Source organism: Vigna radiata, chromosome 8 (genome assembly GCF_000741045.1).
Source record: "Vigna radiata var. radiata cultivar VC1973A chromosome 8, Vradiata_ver6, whole genome shotgun sequence".
Classification (NCBI taxonomy): Eukaryota; Viridiplantae; Streptophyta; class Magnoliopsida; order Fabales; family Fabaceae; genus Vigna; species Vigna radiata.
In genome coordinates this window covers 13,386,450-13,406,044 of record NC_028358.1, presented here as the reverse complement: position 1 = coordinate 13,406,044, position 19,595 = coordinate 13,386,450, and the positions used below count along the sequence as shown (strand labels likewise).

The 19,595-nt window shown below is 36.8% G+C and overlaps 2 protein-coding genes across 3 annotated transcripts; one reads left to right on the top strand and one right to left on the bottom strand.

The window, feature by feature from the left end:
- The first annotated feature begins 7,021 nt into the window (after positions 1-7,021).
- LOC106770259 (auxin-responsive protein SAUR50-like) lies at positions 7,022-7,387 on the top strand. The gene has a single exon (XM_014656075.1). It carries the CDS (start codon positions 7,022-7,024, stop codon positions 7,385-7,387), a length of 366 nt encoding a protein of 121 aa, XP_014511561.1.
- A 6,306-nt stretch (positions 7,388-13,693) lies between these two features.
- On the bottom strand, positions 13,694-19,011 carry LOC106771403 (probable 3-deoxy-D-manno-octulosonic acid transferase, mitochondrial). Of its 2 annotated transcripts, none has more exons than XM_022784896.1 (11): positions 18,564-19,011; positions 18,360-18,402; positions 17,601-17,723; positions 16,818-16,937; positions 16,658-16,736; positions 16,287-16,403; positions 15,493-15,590; positions 14,660-14,750; positions 14,332-14,451; positions 14,194-14,201; positions 13,694-14,106 (listed from the first exon to the last, which is right to left on the bottom strand). In XM_022784896.1, the coding sequence occupies exons 1-11, from the start codon at positions 18,917-18,919 to the stop codon at positions 13,909-13,911; spliced, it is 1,353 nt and encodes a 450-aa protein (XP_022640617.1). In that variant the 5' UTR covers positions 18,920-19,011; the 3' UTR covers positions 13,694-13,908. The 2 variants fall into 2 exon arrangements, with proteins under 2 accessions (XP_022640617.1, XP_014512860.2); XM_014657374.2 differs by having other exon boundaries at positions 14,194-14,264; positions 18,564-19,004.
- Positions 19,012-19,595: the final 584 nt, after the last annotated feature.

The following is a 19,595-nucleotide window of genomic DNA, read 5'->3' as shown; positions in this document are numbered from 1 at the left end:
AAGTAGAAAGGCAGCTTGCCTTATAGCCTTCTTGAAACCGCGAGTATGCTCCAAGATAATTACTTCCGCCATCTGCCTTTCCTTGGCCTTAGAAGCCATCAGGGAACTCCTCAAGGTGTTCCTTTCTATGGTCAGCTCATTTATGGTCTTACGAGCAGCTACAAGGTCAAGGGCTTGTTGATCATTCTCCTTTTTAGCAGCTTGCAAGGATTTCTTTATCTCTTCGAAGAGAATGCGACCTTCGTTAATTGTCTTCTGTGCTGCCTCGTATTTCGGCCCACATTGAGAGTGGACAAGAGTAAGGCTTATCAGCTGTTGTTGAAAACTTCGAGATCGGCCTTCTCCTTGTCGGCCGTATGGACTAATTGCCATGCAGAAGCAGTGGCGCGAGCACAAAACTCCAAGCAATTTTGTGTTAGTTGCTGACGGGAAGTACCTTTCAGCACCTTCTTCTCGGCCGGATCAAGTTGGAAATCTATCTTATATCCCAGGTCAAAACCGGCGTCCCATATGCCGTTGGGAAGATTACGGTCGGCCTCAGGATGAGTTGATTCTTCAATCATTTGTCCTTTTCCGGCGTTCTTTGTTTTCTTGCCGACCGGGGCATCCTTGGTCGGGGGAATCACTTTCCTCTTTCTTTTCAATATCAATGCTTGGGAAGGACTGTCTTCTTCAACTTCAAGGTTGACGACTGCTTGGGTGGTCGGGGTGGGTGTCCTAGCCCGACCGCTGGAACCTTGCTCTTGAACAACATCCTTGGAGCAGTTGAACCAATCAATGGTAACTTTCTTTTTGCCCATGATAGCTGAAATAGAAAAGACTTCAATAAGTAAGTTTATCAAACACCTAGTAGTTTTTACTGTAAGAACATACCAGAGATTCTCGAATCTAAGTCGTCGTACGCCAGACAATTGATTATCTGCTTTGAAGAGAAGGGGCAAAGAGATAATCCTTCCAGTACACTGATGGCCTCTAATTCATATGCTGACAATAACTTCTTATCCCAAGAGGTTATTGACCGAGGGTTTTGGGTCCAATACAAGGGAAACCTCTCACTAACGTCTTGATTAAGAAAAAACGGACGACCTAAATCGGTAATAAAAACTCTAAAGTAGTGTTTTTTAAAATCTTTCTACGAGTCAGCGTACAACTTAAATAGGGTATTCTTGGGGTCAGAAATAAGTGAAATCCAACCCCTCTTGGGGACCGGACGAGTCTTGAAGAAATACAGAAACATGGGGGCGGTCGGTTTTATGTCTAAAAACTGGCAGACCACACAAAATGACTGAATGTAACCCCAGCTATTTGGATGAAGTTGCGTAGGTGCAACATTCAAGTTTCTTAACACATCCATGTGAAAATCAGAGAAAGGAAGTCTAAGATACATATCAACAAATAAGCATGAATACATGTAAAAGAAATGTCTTTCTGAGCTATGTTTATGGTGGAAGACCTTTTCATCTTCCCGACATGGGGCCAATCTCATAGAGCGGCCATAACCTAGATTTCTAAGGACACAACTATTTTCTATCCAAAATTCTAGGGATAATTTATCAGTGAAAGAACTGGAGATGTCATTAACATCTCGCGATGCCCAGTCATAATTAATGACATCGGCATTGGGTTCGGCATGGTCGTCTACTACGACACCACCGTGAACAAAAACCCTACTACCGTGAAGAATGGTGGAAATACCTACCTGGTCTACGACGGGAGGCCTATCAGATGAACTGGTTGGCATCTCTTGCCCCCTTTCTTCCACCACCGACGACGGACAACCTAGGTCAAGGGAAGAACTCATGTTTACCTGAGATAATGGAGTGACTTGGAGAAATGGGAAAGGAAAGATTCCGATGAAGCAAGACGGAGAAGAAAGATGATAGGATGCTCTGGAATTCGAAATGCAGGGAAAATTGAAATGACGGTTGCAAACCCTGCATTAATGATTCCGAAACTGACAAAAACCGTCAGAAAAACCCTCAGCCGTTAGATCGAAACGATCTGACGGTCACGCGATCTTGACTCCTCCACTACTCGCAAGGCGGGAAAAGTTAATGATGACTTGGAATTTAAGCGACGCGCTTCAAAACGCTGTGTTGCAGTAACCATTCAAAACACCTTCGATGACTTAACGACCGGTCTATGGGGATAACTCATAACTTGAACCGATCGGCCTACAGAGATTACTCGTAGCGTGAAATGATCGGTATAACGAGATTACTCGTCACATAAAATGGTCGGTCACCTGAGATTACTCATGACCTGAATCGACCGGCTTAGAGAGATTACTCGTAGCATGAAATGATCGGCACAACGAGATTACTCGTTGCCTAAAACGATCCGTCTAATGAGTTTACACGTCAGCTAAGCTAATTAATCACTCACACTTTAAGTCCTGCACTTAATCGTTGAAGAAGCCCAACGCTTCATTTGGACTTGGGGGGATGATGTACGATATGTTATTTGGGCCGAACGATTACTATTAGTAACCGAACGGTCCAAATGGTTAATGGGCCTCAATTGTATTAATGATGGGTCATTACCGTTTTTATTATTGGGCCGATGGTCCATCATGAGGATATAATCCATCGCAATTATATCTTAAATATCAGATAAGATCAAATAAGATCTGAACAACTGGATATTCAGGTATAGCTGTTTATATTATATTCTGTTTATATTTGATAATAATCTATATATACAGGGCTGAAATCACAAACCAGGTACGCTCTCTCTTATGCTATTTTACTCTACAGTATACTTGCGATTCTTCACCTAATTCATTCTGAATTAGCTGAGTGATTTCACTCTACATTCTCATATTGAGAATCCTTAGCCTTGCACTCAAGGCTCTTCACTACTAAACCCTAACTTGGGCGTCAGAGTGCCATTGCAGGTACCTCCCCCCTCCGGTCAAAGCTTGGAGATTTCCGGACGGTTGAAGATTGAAGGAGAGCGGACTTTCAATTTACGAGAGAAGGTGTACCAATCTACTTAATCAAGCATCACAAAACGGGAGTGTCACGTCACCCAAGTCAATTCTTTCAGTCCTAGAAGTTCACACCGAAACAATTATTATGGAAAATAATTTTTTAATAAAAATAAGAATATAATCATATCATTAAAGAAAAGCTAGTGTTGATTATCTTCTATCTAAATCAAATATAAGATTCTTCAAATGACTGGATACATCAAGAAATAAATATCAAAAAGTATATACGGTATAAAAGAAAGTAATTATATTATAAAATATAGATGTTAATATGATATGTATTAGGTATAACGTGAAGAGATGAGAATTTTTTTTACGTTTTATTTTTATTTATGTGTTATTTTATGATTAGTCTAAAATTATTCTACAATCAATAAATATAATAATAATGATAAGGATTAATCACAAAATGATACGTAAATAATGTTAAAATATTGTAAAATAATATTATAAAAGAATTATGAACAATGTGAAGTGAATGCACGGTGTAGCTATTAAACATTTGTGGACCAAGAAGTTAGTTTAGAAGATTTAACGAGAATAGTGGACCAAAATGTTAGAGCTATAGTGGACAAGTTAGGATATGGTCATGTTTGTTGCAAGTTACATTATGGTGTTCTGGTATAGTAATAAATGTAAATTAAGGAGATTAATAAAACAAAGAATGAATGCCAATTCCACGTGAATAAGAAAGCTATAGCTATCCCAAATTTGACACTGAGGCAGCAAAAAGTTATTTGTCATTTTCATGTTCAGAAAATAATATTTTTTTATTGGATAAAAAATTCAATTATTACGTATGAATACGAAAATTATAACATAAAATCCTTCCTGAAATGAAGTAGTTTAAAAAGATTAGGCTAACAAAAGTTTTAATCAATGACATATTTATTGTTCGGGTTAAGAAGGGTGGAGTACTACTAAATAAAAATTTATGTTATTTTTTGTAATTCTAAAATTTTCAACCTCATTAAATTGATTTTTTATTTTACTTAAAAATGGATAAAAATAATTTAAATATATTTTTTAAGGTTTAACTATTTTAAGATCTTAATTATTTTTTTATTTGGAAGTCACAAATTAATATTTTAATTTTTTTTTATTTAAATTGAGTTTCTATTTTTAAAAAATTAAAGCAATCATGTTTTTGTCATTAATATTGTACTAACACTTTTAAAGAGAATATTACATGTTAATTTGTGAATTTTTTTTTTATTTTTTTAAATAAAATTTTGTTACATATCAAATTGATATTGTGCCATGTAGTAATAATAGTATGACAATAATAGTAGTGTCATATATCACTATCATACCACATGCATTAGTCTCCATTTAATTCTTATATCTTTATTTTGTCTCTTAATTTTTTAAAATTTAAATAATTTTGTCTCTCCCAAAATTAAAACAAAATTTAATTTTTATATAAATGTTATACAAATATTTTTATTAAAATTGATATTTTTATTAAATATTTTCAACAATATTAAATTTATTTATATTTATATTTAGTTAGTGATATTTAGTAACCTTACAGTTGGTGTGGATTTTTAATATGTGAAATTTATTTTTTTAAATAAAAAATTGAAGAAAATTTAATTACTCTTTCTTCTTCTTCCTCCATACTCTTCCACCCTCTTTTACATTTTATTTTACTTTGATTAAAAGCATCATTTTAACATATATTTAAACAACATAATTAATATTTATATAATTAACTAAATATAAATATAAATAAAACTAATTTGTTAAAAATATTGATTTAAATAAAAACATTTGTATAACATTTATATACAAATTAAATTTCATTCGAAATTGGAAAAAACAAAATTGTTTAATTTAAAAAATATTAAAATTAAATTAAGATAAAATAAAAATAAAAAATCAAATTAAAATTAATGGAATGACACCTGACATAGACATAACAATAATACATGATATTATCATTTTTACATTATACTATCATTATCACATATTTGACACATAAGTAAATATTTATTTTTTAAAAAAATATAAAAAAAATAGAAAAATATAAAAATAATTAAAAAATTATTTTAAAAAACCTATGACAAGTGAGCTCCTCTTTAACGATTTTAATATTATATTAATGGTAATTTAATTGTTTCAATTTTTTAAGAATAAAAACTTAATTGAGATAAAAAGAATTTAAGACTTTCAATAAAAAAAATATAGAAACGAATGGAATGATTAAACTTATTTTGAATACTTTTAGATGTTTTTTAAAAATAAAAGTGTTAAATATCTTTAGATTTTAAAATAGGTGAATATGAAAATTTGTAATGTATGATGAGGTGAGAAGATAGTAGATGGTTTTGAAGAGTTTGGAACAAAACCAAACAAGCATTAGGAGGAGAAAAGGAAAAGACATATATATGGAAAGTGCTTGGGGGTACATAGGTACCATATGTACCTGAGTGTTTTTTCTTCATATCCCTCCTAATTAATTCTGCTTATTATTCATCATCAAAATAACAATGAAATATATGCACATTTTCTGGTATGTATAATCTTCATCCCTAAACCTAAAACTGAAGAAACTTCATAAATATCCACATGTAGATCAGGGCCACTTCTCTAATTCCTATTTGATACTTGCAGAGTTTAGTGCACGTGATTTTCTATTTATATCTTTTGCTTTTTATATAAAAACTAACGTACATTGCACAACTTTAAACCATTTTCATGCTTCAATTTGCTGCACAATGTGATGAATCATGTTATATTGTATTAATCACATCAATTTGCATATTCTAATCCCAAAAGTTTGGCACTTTTGTTTGTACATAATAAAATTTACCATTTATAATTAATTGCCAAATCATTTACTAAAAGAAATTGTAATTTTTTTTTTAAAAAAAGAAGAGTGTTTGAAATACAGTAAACTATCACAATGTTGCTTAGAGAGAAATTGACATTTAATGTTACATCAAAAGTATTCAATGTACCTCTAATTCCTCTTCATCGTACCAAAAGTAGGCCAAAGTTCAAAAGTTCATATAATGTTTACTTGTAAGTATTGACTATTTTTACACATCTAGACATAAATTCATTGACGTAATGATAATTTTTGTATTAGTGTAATATCATGTGTTTTATTTACTGTAATTGTAATTTTATTTTTTATAACAAAATTATGTAATTAATATTTAAAATAACTGGCAAAATACTTGGTTTCAGACGAGAATATGTATGAAACAAAAATTTCATAAAATGATAACAAAAACAATGAAAATAAGAATAATTTTTCACTTGACGATAATATAAGAAAAAAGTTTTTTTAACAACACCTTTTTAATAATTTTTTATAACTCTGTTTTAAATATTTTTTAAACTTAAATTCAAATAGACCAATAAAATGATGATACGTGTGTCCCATTATAAAAAAAAGTCTTTTCAAAAATTTTTTTTTAACAATCTTTTGATTAACATTTTGTAATTGGTCGGTTTCAAATAATTTTTTAGAAAAAATTCAAAAAAATCAATAAAATAGTCATGCGTATTTTAAAAGTTATTAAAAAAAATTGTTAAAATATTATTATTCTTGAATAAATAGCAAAAGTTCCTCTCTTTTGCCTGAATTTTGATTCTTTGTATTCCATTTTCAAGTGGGAGGAAAGCAAAACTGGTAATAGCGCTAAGCATGCAGTTTTGCAGAGAGACATCATTAAAGGCAACCAAATCCTCCTCTTTTTTTATCCATAACACCTTAGAGACATCACAATAAATAAATAACAGAAAAACAAAAACGTTAATGCGGAACTGGGACAAGGATATATAACACCAAACTGCCATACCAAACCTTTGTCAACACACTTCGGAATTTGGTTCAGTCGTTTTCCAAAGCACACACTGTGTCTCACTTTGTCGAGAACATGGAAAGTAAGACTTAGAGCACAACGCATCAAACCAATATATATATAAATATAAATGTAAGATGATATCATAACATTACATAGTCCACAAAATCACAACCAAGAACCTCAGCGAAACCAGAACATAAAAAAATTGAACATGGCTTCTTGCATGTGGCTCAAGAGTGCCTGTGGTGGTGGAAGTGGGAAGAAGCCGGCGCCGCGGGACGTGCCGCCGGGGCACTTGGCGGTGATGGTGGGAGAAGAGGCAAAGAGAAGGTTTGTGATAAGGGCTGATTACCTTAACCATCCCTTGCTTCAAAAACTTTTAGACCAATATGAAGGTTGTGGGTTCAACAAAAGTGGCCCTCTTGCTATACCTTGTGATGAGTACCTTTTCCAAGATATCATCCAGGCCCTTCGAGATGGATCATCCTCTCCTCATGGGCCCCTCAAGAAGCTCCATTTCAAGGACTCCGTGCCCTTACTTCAGGACAATGATGGCAAAGGGAGCACCAACAACTAAGTGCAGTCATTAAGTATAGTATTATTTATATATTCATGTGCTTGTAACAGTTTATAAGGAGAACAAGTTTTAACTCTCTCTCTTTCATTTTCGCCACTTGCTTACCTTCAGTATTAGTCCTCAATAACCACAACCATGTTTTCTTCACAGAAGTTCTCCAATCAATTTCCTTATATGCTATGTGAGTTATTTGTATTTATCCAACATTTCTCCTCCTACTTTATTCATAGCAGAAAAAATTGATAAGTCGAGTAGCTAAAGCTTCTTGATATTTCTCACAATTCAGAAACAAAGTTATGAAAGGTTCTTCGAAATATCCAACAATGTCTTTCAGTTATCGTATTTGACCTTATTTTCTCCAAGAATGATTCTCATCTTTGCCATAAAAGACTACTACTCTTGCACGTACTTCACACGTTACTATGATGCACGTGTTTATATTTCTTCTTCTTGTTTTTAATAGATAATAATATGATATTTGATGATGCACGTATACAACCAAATTACGGTTCGATATAGTAGAATTAATTATAGTCTTTTAGCCGAAAAAGGAAAAAGGAAGAAAAAAGACAAGCATGTGTACAGTGAAAACCACCAGCAAGTTCTTAAATGATGTTAGAGGGTGGAAGGTGTACGTGCGAAGGAAGAAGAGAGAGAGAGTAGGGAGTAGAAATTCCTAACTCCCTCTGCAGTTAGGAAAAGGCGGGGTATATGGGTATAAAAGGGAATAAGTATTGCATTGGAGGATTATATAGAGAAATACATATTTGTATAGACCGAGGGTTTACTCGGTGGAGGGAGGTTAGGCTCTCTAGACACGTGTGTTACACTTGTCAACACAGTAAATAATATACCCACACTTTTATACAGCTATTCTCTATTCTGTTGCGTATTCTGTGAGTGTGTGAGTGAGTTGGTTAGGGATTATCATTAAGATCTCTATCAAGTGGTCTGACCTGCCGGATCCCTGGTAGCGATTGATCGGAGTTATGGAGGGGAAAAATGAAGGACGCCTTAAGGTGGTTGAGAACCAGCTCGAAGCTTTGGGGATTACTGTAGAGGGGTTGAAAGTTGAAACGGCAGCGATGAGACAATATTCAGCTGCCATTCGCCAAGACCTTCAAGAGGTTATGCGCATTTTGGGAGGTCGCAATCGCGACCACGAGGGGGCATCAGACGGGAGCCAGGCGTCGGTGAATGGTGACCGGAGAGGGAGACGAGAGGAGGAGAACGGAGGACGAGAGACAGAACTGGCGGAGGGACAATTTAATTGGAGAAAGAAAGTAGAACTTCTCGTATTCGAAGGCACAAATCCATTGAACTAGATCAATCGTTCGGAGTGGTTCTTCGAATTACAGGGAGTGATGGAGGAGGAGAAGGTCTGAATCACATACGTCAGCATGGAGGGGAGTGCTGGCTATTGGTATCGATTTTGGAGAGAGAAGGCGAGAGACCACACATGGGAAGGGCTCAAAGAGGCGATGATTGGAAGATTTGGGGAGCGAAGCAGAGGGACCATTTTTGAAAGATTGACGGCGAACCGTCAAACAGGTACAGCTGATGAATATATACGCGACTTCGAAATCCTGGTGGGGCAAACGAAGGGGTTGACGGACGAGCAACAACTAGGCTATTTCTTAGCCGGATTACAGGACAGCGTAAGGGATCTTATACGTCCACACAATCCGCAGGAACTACTAGCGGCGATGCGAATCGCAAAAGTTGTAGAGATTATACCAGGAGGAACGAAGACTGGGGGTGGAAATGCGAGTCGATCACAGATATCTGGGGGGCGAACTGCGGGGGCGATAATTCGAGTTGACTCGATTCGCAATCAATGAGGACGAGCGGCGGGTGCAGAGAGTATAGGATCTAGGGGAGGAGAAGGTAGTTCGGGAAGAAGTGCGAGTGCAGTGGGGAACGAAACCATGGGCAGAGGGGTGCCAAACCTTCCCTACCACGAGTATCTTAAGCGTCGTGAAGAAGGCCGTTGTTTCAGATGTGACGGCCAGTTCGGTCCTGGACATCGATGTCCAGAACGGAGTTTGCGAGTGACAATTTTAGGGGAAGACGAGGAGGACGATCTAGGAGAAACCAAAAAGGAGTTGGAGATGGAGCGATTAGAATTATCACCGCTCTCTGCAGGTGGGATGACCCAACCGAGAACCATGAAACTTCAAGGGAGCTTGGGGGANAGGGTGGTATTGATAATGGTGGATAGTGGTGCCAGCCACAACTTTATATCAAAGGCGCTGGTGGAGGAGCTTCAACTGGAGATGAACAAAGACCAGACGCATCCAGTTTGCTTGGGTGATGGGCAGCGAAAACGGACTCACGAATGCTGCCAAGGGATAGTGATACAGCTGGGTGGAGTGGAGATTGCAGAGCAATATCACGTGTTCGAATTAGGAGGTGTCGATGTGATTCTGGGAGTAGATTGGATGGCAAAGCTGGGAGAAGTAATGACCAATTGGAGTAAATTAACCATGTCCTTTAAACAAGGAAGAAAGGAAGTAATAATTAAAGGAGATCCAACGTTAGCACGAGAAGTGATAGCCCCTGCGGCCTTGCTTAAAATAATTGAAGTTGAATCAGTGACAGTAATGTGGGGGCTAAGACATATGGGTCTGGATGGAAGAGGAGAAAAGGAACAGGAGTTGACAGGGAGACAACAAGAAGAGTTGGAAGAATTGCTGTCTGAATTTCAGCAGGTGTTCCTGGAGCCTTACGGGTTACCTCCAGAACGTGGGATGGAGAACAAAATCATATTGAAGGAAGGGATAGGTCCCGTCAATGTGCGACCATACAGATACCCTCACTTATTAAAAGGGGAAATTGAGAAGCAAGTGGAAGAAATGTTGAGAATGGGAATTATCCGGCATAGTACTAGCCCGTATTCTAGTCCGGTCATACTAGTCAAGAAGAAAGATGGGAGTTGGCGTTTCTGCATAGATTATAGGGCTCTCAATAGAGCCACTATACCGGACAAGTTCCCTATACCTGTGATAGAGGAGTTGCTTGATGAATTGAGGGGTGCAAAGTTCTTCTCCAAAATAGACCTCAAAGTTGGGTATCATCAGATTCGAATGGGAGGGGAGGATATCCAAAAAACTGCTTTTAGGACACACTAGGGGCATTACGAATTCTTGGTGATGCCCTTCGGGCTTACCAATGCCCCTGCCACATTCCAAAGTGCAATGAATGAGTTGTTGAGATCGCACTTGAGGAAGTTTGTCCTAGTGTTTTTTGATGATATTTTGATATACAGTAGCTCGTGGGAAGATCACTTAGAACATGTAAGGTGTATATTAAGTTTGTTGCAGCAACATCAGTGGGTAGCCAATCCCAAGAAAAGCGAATTTGGGAGAACTCATATCAGATACTTGGGCCACATTATATCGGAGAAAGGGATAGAAATGGATGGGGAAAAGTGGAGGCTATCATGGGATGGGAGGAACCCAAAACTATTAAAGCCTTGAGAGGATTTTTGGGTTTAACTGGCTATTATCGGAGATTTGTAAGAAACTATGGTAAACTTGCTCGCCCCCTCACTGACATGTTGAAGAAGGGAAACTTTGCATGGACCAACTCGGCTAGAGAAGCAATGGAGAAGTTAAAAATAGCTATCACAACTGCCCCTGTGTTAGCCTTGCCTGATTTCACCCAACCTTTTCATGTTGAGTGTGATGCATCAGGGTTGGAGTGGGAGTAGTTTTGACACAAAATAGGCGACCTATAGCTTTCTTTAGCAAAGCTCTNTCAGAAGGAACCTTAAGCAAATCCATATATGAGAAAGAACTCATGGCCTTGGTGTTAGCTATCCAGCATTGGCGACCATATCTCATAGGCCAAAAATTCGTGGTGCATTCTGATCAAAGAAGTTTGAAGTATTTGTTGGAACAAAGAATAACCACCCAGAATTAGCAAAATTGGATTGCTAAACTATTAGGCTACGACTTTGATATCCTATACAAGGCTGGGGCTATGAACAAAGTGGCGGATGCCTTGTCACGGAAAGGGCTGGAAGCCACGACAGAGAAGGAAGAGTTAGATGAAAAGTTGGAGGAAAAGGAGTTGCGGGTGATAGCTAGACCTTATTGGAAAGACTTCCAGGAGATCTTGGAAGAAGTGGAAGAGGATGAAGAACTCAAGAAGATTGTGGCAGATATCACAGGGGACCCGGATAAACATTCGGCTTATACTCTGGAAGGGGGAAGACTGCATCATAAAGGCAGGTTAGTGCTGTCTACTAAATCCAAATGGATCCCCACGATACTGGCTGAAATGCATACATCATCCATAGGTGGACATTCTGGAATATATCGAACTTATAGGCGGGTGGCACAATCCATATACTGGAAGGGTATGAAGAAAGCAGTAACAGATTATGTGGCTCAATGTGTGGTGTGCCAGCAGCATAAGTATTTAACAACATCACCACAAGGATTACTGCAGCCTCTTCCGATTCCCCAAGCCATATGGGAGGAAATCAGTATGGATTTCATTGTGAAACTCCCAAAATCCTAGGGATATGATGTAGTTTTGGTTATAGGAGACCGTCTCAGCAAATACGGTCATTTCATTCCCTTGAAGCACCCTTATACAGCCCGTGCCGTGGCAGAAGAATTTGTGAAAGAAGTAGTAAAGTTGCATGGCGTGCCCAAATCGATAGTAAGTGACAGGGACCCTTTATTCTTAAGTTTGTTCTGGAAAGAGTTGTTTAAGCTACAGGGGACACACCTTCAAATGAGCACTGCATATCATCCGGAGTCGGATGGACAAACAGAGGTATTAAATCGAGTGTTGAAGGGTTACTTAAGGTGTTTCTGTTCGGAACAACCTAAAGGGTGAAGTGCTATACTGCTATGGGCAGAATACTAGTACAACACCAGTTATCAAGGAGCAGGAAAATGCACGCCTTTCGAAACGGTTTATGGACGAGCACCTCCAACCTTAATCAGATTTATACCGGNGGAAACTTTGGTGGAGGCAGTGGCACAAGATTTGCATACTAGGGATGAGGCTCTTAAGCAGCTGAAGTTTCATTTAACTAGAGCCCAAGATGTTATGACCAAATAGGCAAATCGCCACAGAAAAAAGGTGACAATTAAGGTGGGGGATAAAATTCGGCCTCACAGACAATCCTCCATGCCAACCAGGATACACCCAAAACTAGCCGCAAGATATTACGGGCCTTTTAAAGTGGTGCAACAGGTGGGGGAGGTTGCCTTCCGTCTGCTGCTTCCTGACACTGCTAGGATTCATCCCGTATTCCATGCATCACAGTTGAAGATAGCGATTGGAGCGAAGAGTGTAGCAAAAGGAGCTACAGCTGATTTGCAGATGGAGGGTCCTACTTATTGGCCAATACGGGTGCTGGACAGAAAACAACAGTAGAAAGAAGAGGAAACAAGAGAACAAATGTTGATAGAATGAGAATGAAGGAGGAGTGGATGGTGCCACATGGGAAGACATGGTTGCTATTCAAGAGCAGTTCCCAGAATTCAACCTTGGGGACAAGGTTGATCTTCAGGATGAGGGTAATGTTAGAGGGTAGAAGGTGTATGTGCAAAGGAAGAAGAGAGAGAGTAGGGAGTAGAAATTCCTAACTGCCTCAGCAGTTAGGAAAAGGAAAGTATATGGGTATAAAAGGGAATAAGCATTGCATTGGAGGATTATCTAGAGAAATACATATTTGTATAGACCGAGGGTTTACTCGGTGGAGGGAGGTTAGGCTCTCTAGACACGTGTGTTACACTTGTCAACACAGTAAATAATATACCCACACTTTTATACAACTATTCTCTATTCAGTTGCGTATTCTGTGAGTGCATAAGTGAGTTGATTAGGAATTATCACTAAGATCTCTATCAAATGATGACAAAAATCATTAATTATTCGACAGTTGACTCAAGGCACGAATGTGGATACTTCAAAATCGGCCAAATTATTGTATTATATCCTCACCAAATGTCCCAAACGTTTGAGAAAATAACTTGGGAAAGAATCAGCACTCCTTTTGGTTAAAAGAGCTATAAAATTTTTCAGACACTTTTAACTGTGAACTTGTGATCCATAATTATTATTTAATCGAATAAATATATTTTAAGTTGATTGTGCCGAGCTAAATGATCAATAGCAATTTTCTAGCACGAGTTAACAAGAATTCAAACCCACCAACAAACCTATAAGAGCCTACAGGTAGGTTAGTGTTCATGTGAGCTCATAAACCAGTGTTCTTGTTCTTGAAAAAAAGAAGCATATGACAACTATACTCTTCAAGCTTTAAAGCCATAGGAAACAAGATTGATGTTAATGTACTACACAAAAATAATTTACAACATTTCTTTAATATAAAATAAACATTTTATTTTACTTGATTTTGTCTATATTCAGATAACCATAAATGTGAAATGGGGTTGCAACTTGAGTGTGCTTCAGCCTTCTATCGCTCGGTAAATGAATCCAATAAACGGTTTCAGTCCGAAAGAAAATTTGTTGAGAATATGAAACTTCATTTCTCATAGTCTTAGACTCTTGGATTCCTCTGAAGAGAATCTATCAAAAATGTGAAAATTTAGTAAACTCCATGTTTTCTCAACAATGCCACAGGACAAACTGCAAAACACTTCCTTAGCGGCTCTTCCACGTGCCTCCAGAAGTGTTGCATTGGTGAAGAGCTCAAGGAGAGCCTTTTCAAGCTCAAGTTTACCAGAAACCTACAAGAAAACGACCATAGAGAACACTAAGAACATTATCTGCTGAAGAACAGAACAATGTTGATTAATTATGAGTTGTCACCCCACCTGAAGAACTGACAAAGGATTTGATCGTTGCATTTCCAGTACCATGTGGGAGAAATGCCCAACGTGACAACCTGAAATACATTATGAGTTCCAAATACACATAAGATGCTGAGATTGGAGAATTACATTAAAATGCACCTGTCAGAACAGCACATCCAGCTGCAGCAGCTTCGGAGATGTTATGGCCAGATAAACCAGGAAGTAATGAACCCCCAATCACAGCTATTGGTGTTAATGTGTACAATTGTCTTAATTCACCTACCAAAGAAGATGGATGGCAGTGAGTATCATGATGATGTCCCCACTAACCCTAATCAGTCTAATCCTAGAAGGTACCCATTTTTTAATAATTTGTAAAGGCCTGTTAAACTCAGTAGCTCTAGAAATTCTCTGGTCTCTATTCTCAGCAAAAGTATATTTTCATGCATGACGCATTTCATGTCAGTCAAAAGAAAAGAATTTGTACCCAGTGTGTCTACCACATAAATGTTAGTTCCGGCCTTAAACTTCTCATATTGAGACCTCAAAAGCACATTTTGTCCTTCTTTCTCCAATTTCTGCGGTAAATCAAACAGAAGTACCATGAATTTCAGAGATGGTAGAAAAAGTAATAGTGTTTAGAAATAACAAAATTTTTTAGTATTATTTTTGTGGAATGCAAATTACTCTAAAAGGAGATGTACAGACTGATTGTCATTTGATACGAGCACATACATACATAAACACAATAATTTGGTAATCGTTAGCCTACATTTAAGATTCTCTTCACTTCAAAAAAACAAGCCAAAACAAAAAAATTCTAGAAAATCTCTGGAAAATGAAAGTTAAATTTCTCAATGAACAAAAGCCCAAAAACACTAACAGGTGTTTGGGCTGGCAGAAGGGACTGGTGCCTTGCAAACTAGTGAACAACGGTTTGAATTTCTGCCAGCCAGGGGAGATACCAATATTTAGTATCTGTTAGTAACTAGATCAAAACACCCAAAGCTGGCGTAACTTTTTCTTCATTATCCTTCAACTGATTCCTTTCCTACAGTTTTACGAGTCAACTTCCTCCCTTGATTCCTTTATAAAGCCACATAAAAATCACTCAATAGTTTCCTTCTATAAATCATTGACTGCTCCCCATGGAATCTGCTACACTAAGTATTCAATTCCCCTCTGTCATTTCCTAACATACATCTTATTAGGCAATTTCCTTAACAGTATCAGACTGTCTTGTTTACAAGCTCTTCTTGTGGGAGATAGCCATTGAAACCAAAAGAACATGCTTCCAAAGGATATAGGATAAAAACTTACTCTGGCAATCTCTCTTCCTTGTTGTAGATGCCGAGGGACAATAATTGTCAGTATGTTAGGTTGTTGCTGCATAAGGGCAAAGTGAACACCTAATATTACTGCAGAGAAAGCAATCAAATCTAGACATATTAAAGAGTAGAGTATAAAATTAAGGAGTGTAGCAAACTAATTTCATCTAATTGTAAAGTACTCCTGAAATTAATAAGTAGGACAATATGTAGAAGACAAGAAACATACAATCTAGCACTAGAAACTTACAAAAAAAAAAATATCAATTCCATGAATCTAACAATTAAACAAAATGAGGCCAAAATAATAACACATCATGTTTCTTTGCATTGTTAATTTACTGGGAAAAAAAGAAGGAAAATAGAATGTGCTATATTAGAAAAAAATACTTGTAACTCGGACAGCATTTACAAATCATAAAATGAAAACATCCTTACTGACTGTATAACAAATCTCAGAACAATCAAACCACCTACATTGTGTCAATTTTGTCATATTATTGGCTTCCCTCCCATTTTTTTATGTTAAGCAAACTAATCAGGTGCTCCAAGGAAAAAAATGTTTTTAGAAAAGACTCTTTTGTAACTCAAGGTCAGCATTGACAAAACATCCTTACTGACTGTACACCAAATCTCAGAACAATCAAACCACCTACATTGTGTCAATTTTCTCATACTGTTTGCTTCCCTCCCATTTATTTTATGATAAGAAAATTAATCAGGTTGCTCCGAGGAACAAATAAGTATTTACAACATGATGCCAGAGGTATAGAAGATGGAACTCACTTTCTTCTTCTCCCCTATGAATGGAAGAAGCCATCCAAACCTTCTTTTGAGTAAGCTGTACTCTCAGATTTTCTATATTATTTCGGCCTCTGTCGTGGACTCCAAAATCCTCTATAACTGAAAGAAAAGAGTGATAAGATGAGATTAGTACAGACCACTTTATCACTTCGAAAATTCAACATTTCAAGAAGAATCAACAACAAAAAACTCAGTTTCTATAACTAGTAAATATAGCGGCAAGAACATGTCAGCTAAGCAGCTACTTTTGTGTTAAAAGAACAAAACGATGTTGTATACTAGAAGACTGCTATAAACTTTCATGTTCAATTTCATTTAGTTTAAATATTAAGTAACTAAGAGAAATAGCATACCATATTTTAAATCACCAGAAAAGTGAATGATATGAGGAGGGGCCTGTAGCAGCTGTAAGCGGATACCCTGCTCCGTACTCTATGACATTCAAAATGTTCAATGGTTGCATAATAAAAGACTTGAACTCCCGAGAAGGTAAAAAGATCCAGGAGAACATACCAAAGGCACAATCAATGAAAACTTTGATAACATCAATGAAATTAATGGTAGAAGCACTGGTCCTGACCAATATTTAAAGGACTTCTCCGATATCCGAGCATTTAAAAGTGCCAGTGTTATCTGGTGCGAGTAACAGGTTAGAACATGTTAGAATCAATATAATGAACTGATATGATGCACATACAACTGTTAGGTTCCTTTACTCAAGGACTGTAACAGATGGAAAACCACTCACACACACTCAACAAAAAGAAGCCATTGTATGAATATAAACTGTATTATTCTGTAAAATATAGATGAACAGAAATAACAAGAGAGTATTCCCCAGAGAAGCCTCCCTTCCCCTCACTGGAAAACGATCCAGTCTCTACCCAAAAGGTAAGTAAAAATCTGATACCCCTCTCCCCCTATTCTGATCCTTATTTATACTATCTTTTTCTTCTAACAAACTATAACAAACCATCTTCCTTACACGTGTCTGGCTCACTCCCTACGTGTCTAACTTGCTCCCTACTCTCCTTACACGTGTCTAGCTTACTCCCTTTTTATTCTTCCTTATGTAGACCTTGAATGGTCTAACAACAACACACATAAATGAAGCAGATGTATGAACAAAGAAATTAAATGATTTACCATTTAAAATTTAAAAGGTCAGCCTCAATTATAGCTAGCTTATGTACTACACAGTTTAGATGCATGAATTCAACATTCGACTACTTTTCTCTCCCTTACATGCTCTAAAGATGCATGTGGTTCACAAACTAATTAGAAAGAATGACTTACACCATTTCTAGAAGCATCCATGATAAGATTTGGCCAGAGTTCACTTTCCATTAGCACAATAGCATTTGGTTTCCAATAATCAAGGAAAGAATGGATGGAAGTAGGGGTGTCAACAGGCGAAAACTGCCAAATTTGAAAGTTTCAGCAAACCAAAACAATTGTGTTAAACCTCATCTGATATTCAAAAGTGTATGCCACACATAACTGAAGAATATGTTAAGCCTCGATTCAAACTTAAAAAGAAATGATAAGTAAATAATAAGCAAGCTAGAATGCAGAAATCAACCCAGAGTGCCATTCCAAGGGTATTGGGCTGGATCATTGATCTTAAAGCAAGATATAAGGCCCTAAGATCCTAGAAACTAGTTGAAAACATGATAACAAATTGAGTTTTAAACAACCATTGCAGAAATAAATTGCCTTAAGAAACAAAAAACATTTATCTTTTCAATTCTTTTCAGAAATAAATTTATTTTGGAAAAAAATGCATGGTTATTGTCAATCCGTGTTTTAAATAATTAAGAAATGACAGTGCACAATCGTTGTGAATTGTATGCTGATCAACTTGCCAACGAGTAATAATACATTTTCTAATAGACTAATTTATTGCCTGCCAGTGACAAAACACAAAAGCCTCACTTCTTATTTAACTAAGATAGGTAAAGTAAAGATTTTATGTAAGAAATTGTATTTTAGGCATTTCCCAACTTATTTTGAGAAAAGATGCAAGCGAATAGAGAAATTACTGAACCAACATACCTGTAAAATTATTTCACTGGGAAGCGACTTGCTTAATACTTCACTGCGTTAAACCAGAAAATATATATATATGTATAATAGTGTCTCATTATCTTCTCAGAAAAAGGATTCCGAAAACATCTTAATCGTTTGAACTATGAACTACAGTTTCTAGTGCTCAAAAATTCTAAGCAAGGAAATAGAGTGCGAATTTGAGAGTCTTACAAAGCAGACATAGTGGTGATGGTCATGAGCACATGCAAGTGAGGCATTCTGCGAATGCAGTGTTTGATTACGGGAATGGCGATCATTCCTTCGCCTAAGGAAACGGCATGGAACCAGAGGAGTGGGCCCGGTCGCCGAGGCCGAGAAGGGTGGCCGAGGCGCTCCGGCCACCGGAGAGGGTGTTCTAGGCCGAGAAACCTGCGCCACCGCAGGTGGAGGTGGATTAACGGCGAGAGGCCGTAGCTCAGGGCTCTGTATAGCTTGTACACCACCAAGCCCTTCTTCATCGTTCGATTCTCTTCCCCGCCACCTTCTGTCACTTCACCACACCAGAGTGTGAGACCGAGCCCAACCATCACCACCTCCGTATAGGCCTACTGCCCCAATTACAAAATAAAGTGGGCCTTCTCCTGTGAGCCACTAAGGGGCCTTCTCCCAGCATCTCCATAGTTTTTTCTTGCAACTCTAAACTTTCTTTTAATGTTTAAACCACCCTTCTAAAGTAATTTTCTTTTTTTTCTTTCTCCTATAATTATTTTACTCACCTATCACCCACTTTTTCTTAATCTAAACCTAGTGTCCCACATCCGGATTTTGAAATTTGATTTAGAAAATAACTAGATTTTGAAATTTAACTTATAAATTCATTAAATTTCAAAATTCAATTTAATAATTTAAATTTTAAAACTAATTAAATTTCAAAATATAATTAAAAAACTCATTGAATTTTTTGAAATTAGATTAAGATAGTCACTAAATTTTTAAATGTAAAACATTGTTTAATCGAATTTCAAAATTTTATGATTATCTTAATAAAAAATTTAATAATTACTTTAATTAGATTTCAAAATTTGATGAGTTATTTGACTTGTAACATCCCAATAATTATATGAAATTATATAATTTAGAACGATTAACATTATAATATGATAAAACAGTTTTTAAGGATGTAATAGAGTTATAATTTTACAGTCATCCAAAATAGACTATAAATATAAACTTTATTTACATAAGAGTCTTTCAAAATATAAA

What these genes read in the sequence shown, in the direction of transcription:
- LOC106770259 (XM_014656075.1), top strand. Translation starts at nt 7,022, where the DNA reads ATGGCTTCTTGCATGTGGCTCAAGAGTGCCTGTGGTGGTGGAAGTGGG.
- LOC106771403 (XM_014657374.2), bottom strand. Translation starts at nt 18,919, where the DNA reads ATGGTTGGGCTCGGTCTCACACTCTGGTGTGGTGAAGTGACAGAAGGT. An exon ending in TTTCATTGATTGTGCCTTTG is followed by an intron (nt 16,737 to 16,817) that starts GTATGTTCTCCT and finishes TGAATGTCATAG; the next exon opens with AGTACGGAGCAGGGTATCCG. An exon ending in TGGATGTGCTGTTCTGACAG is followed by an intron (nt 14,265 to 14,331) that starts GTGCATTTTAAT and finishes AATGTATTTCAG; the next exon opens with GTTGTCACGTTGGGCATTTC.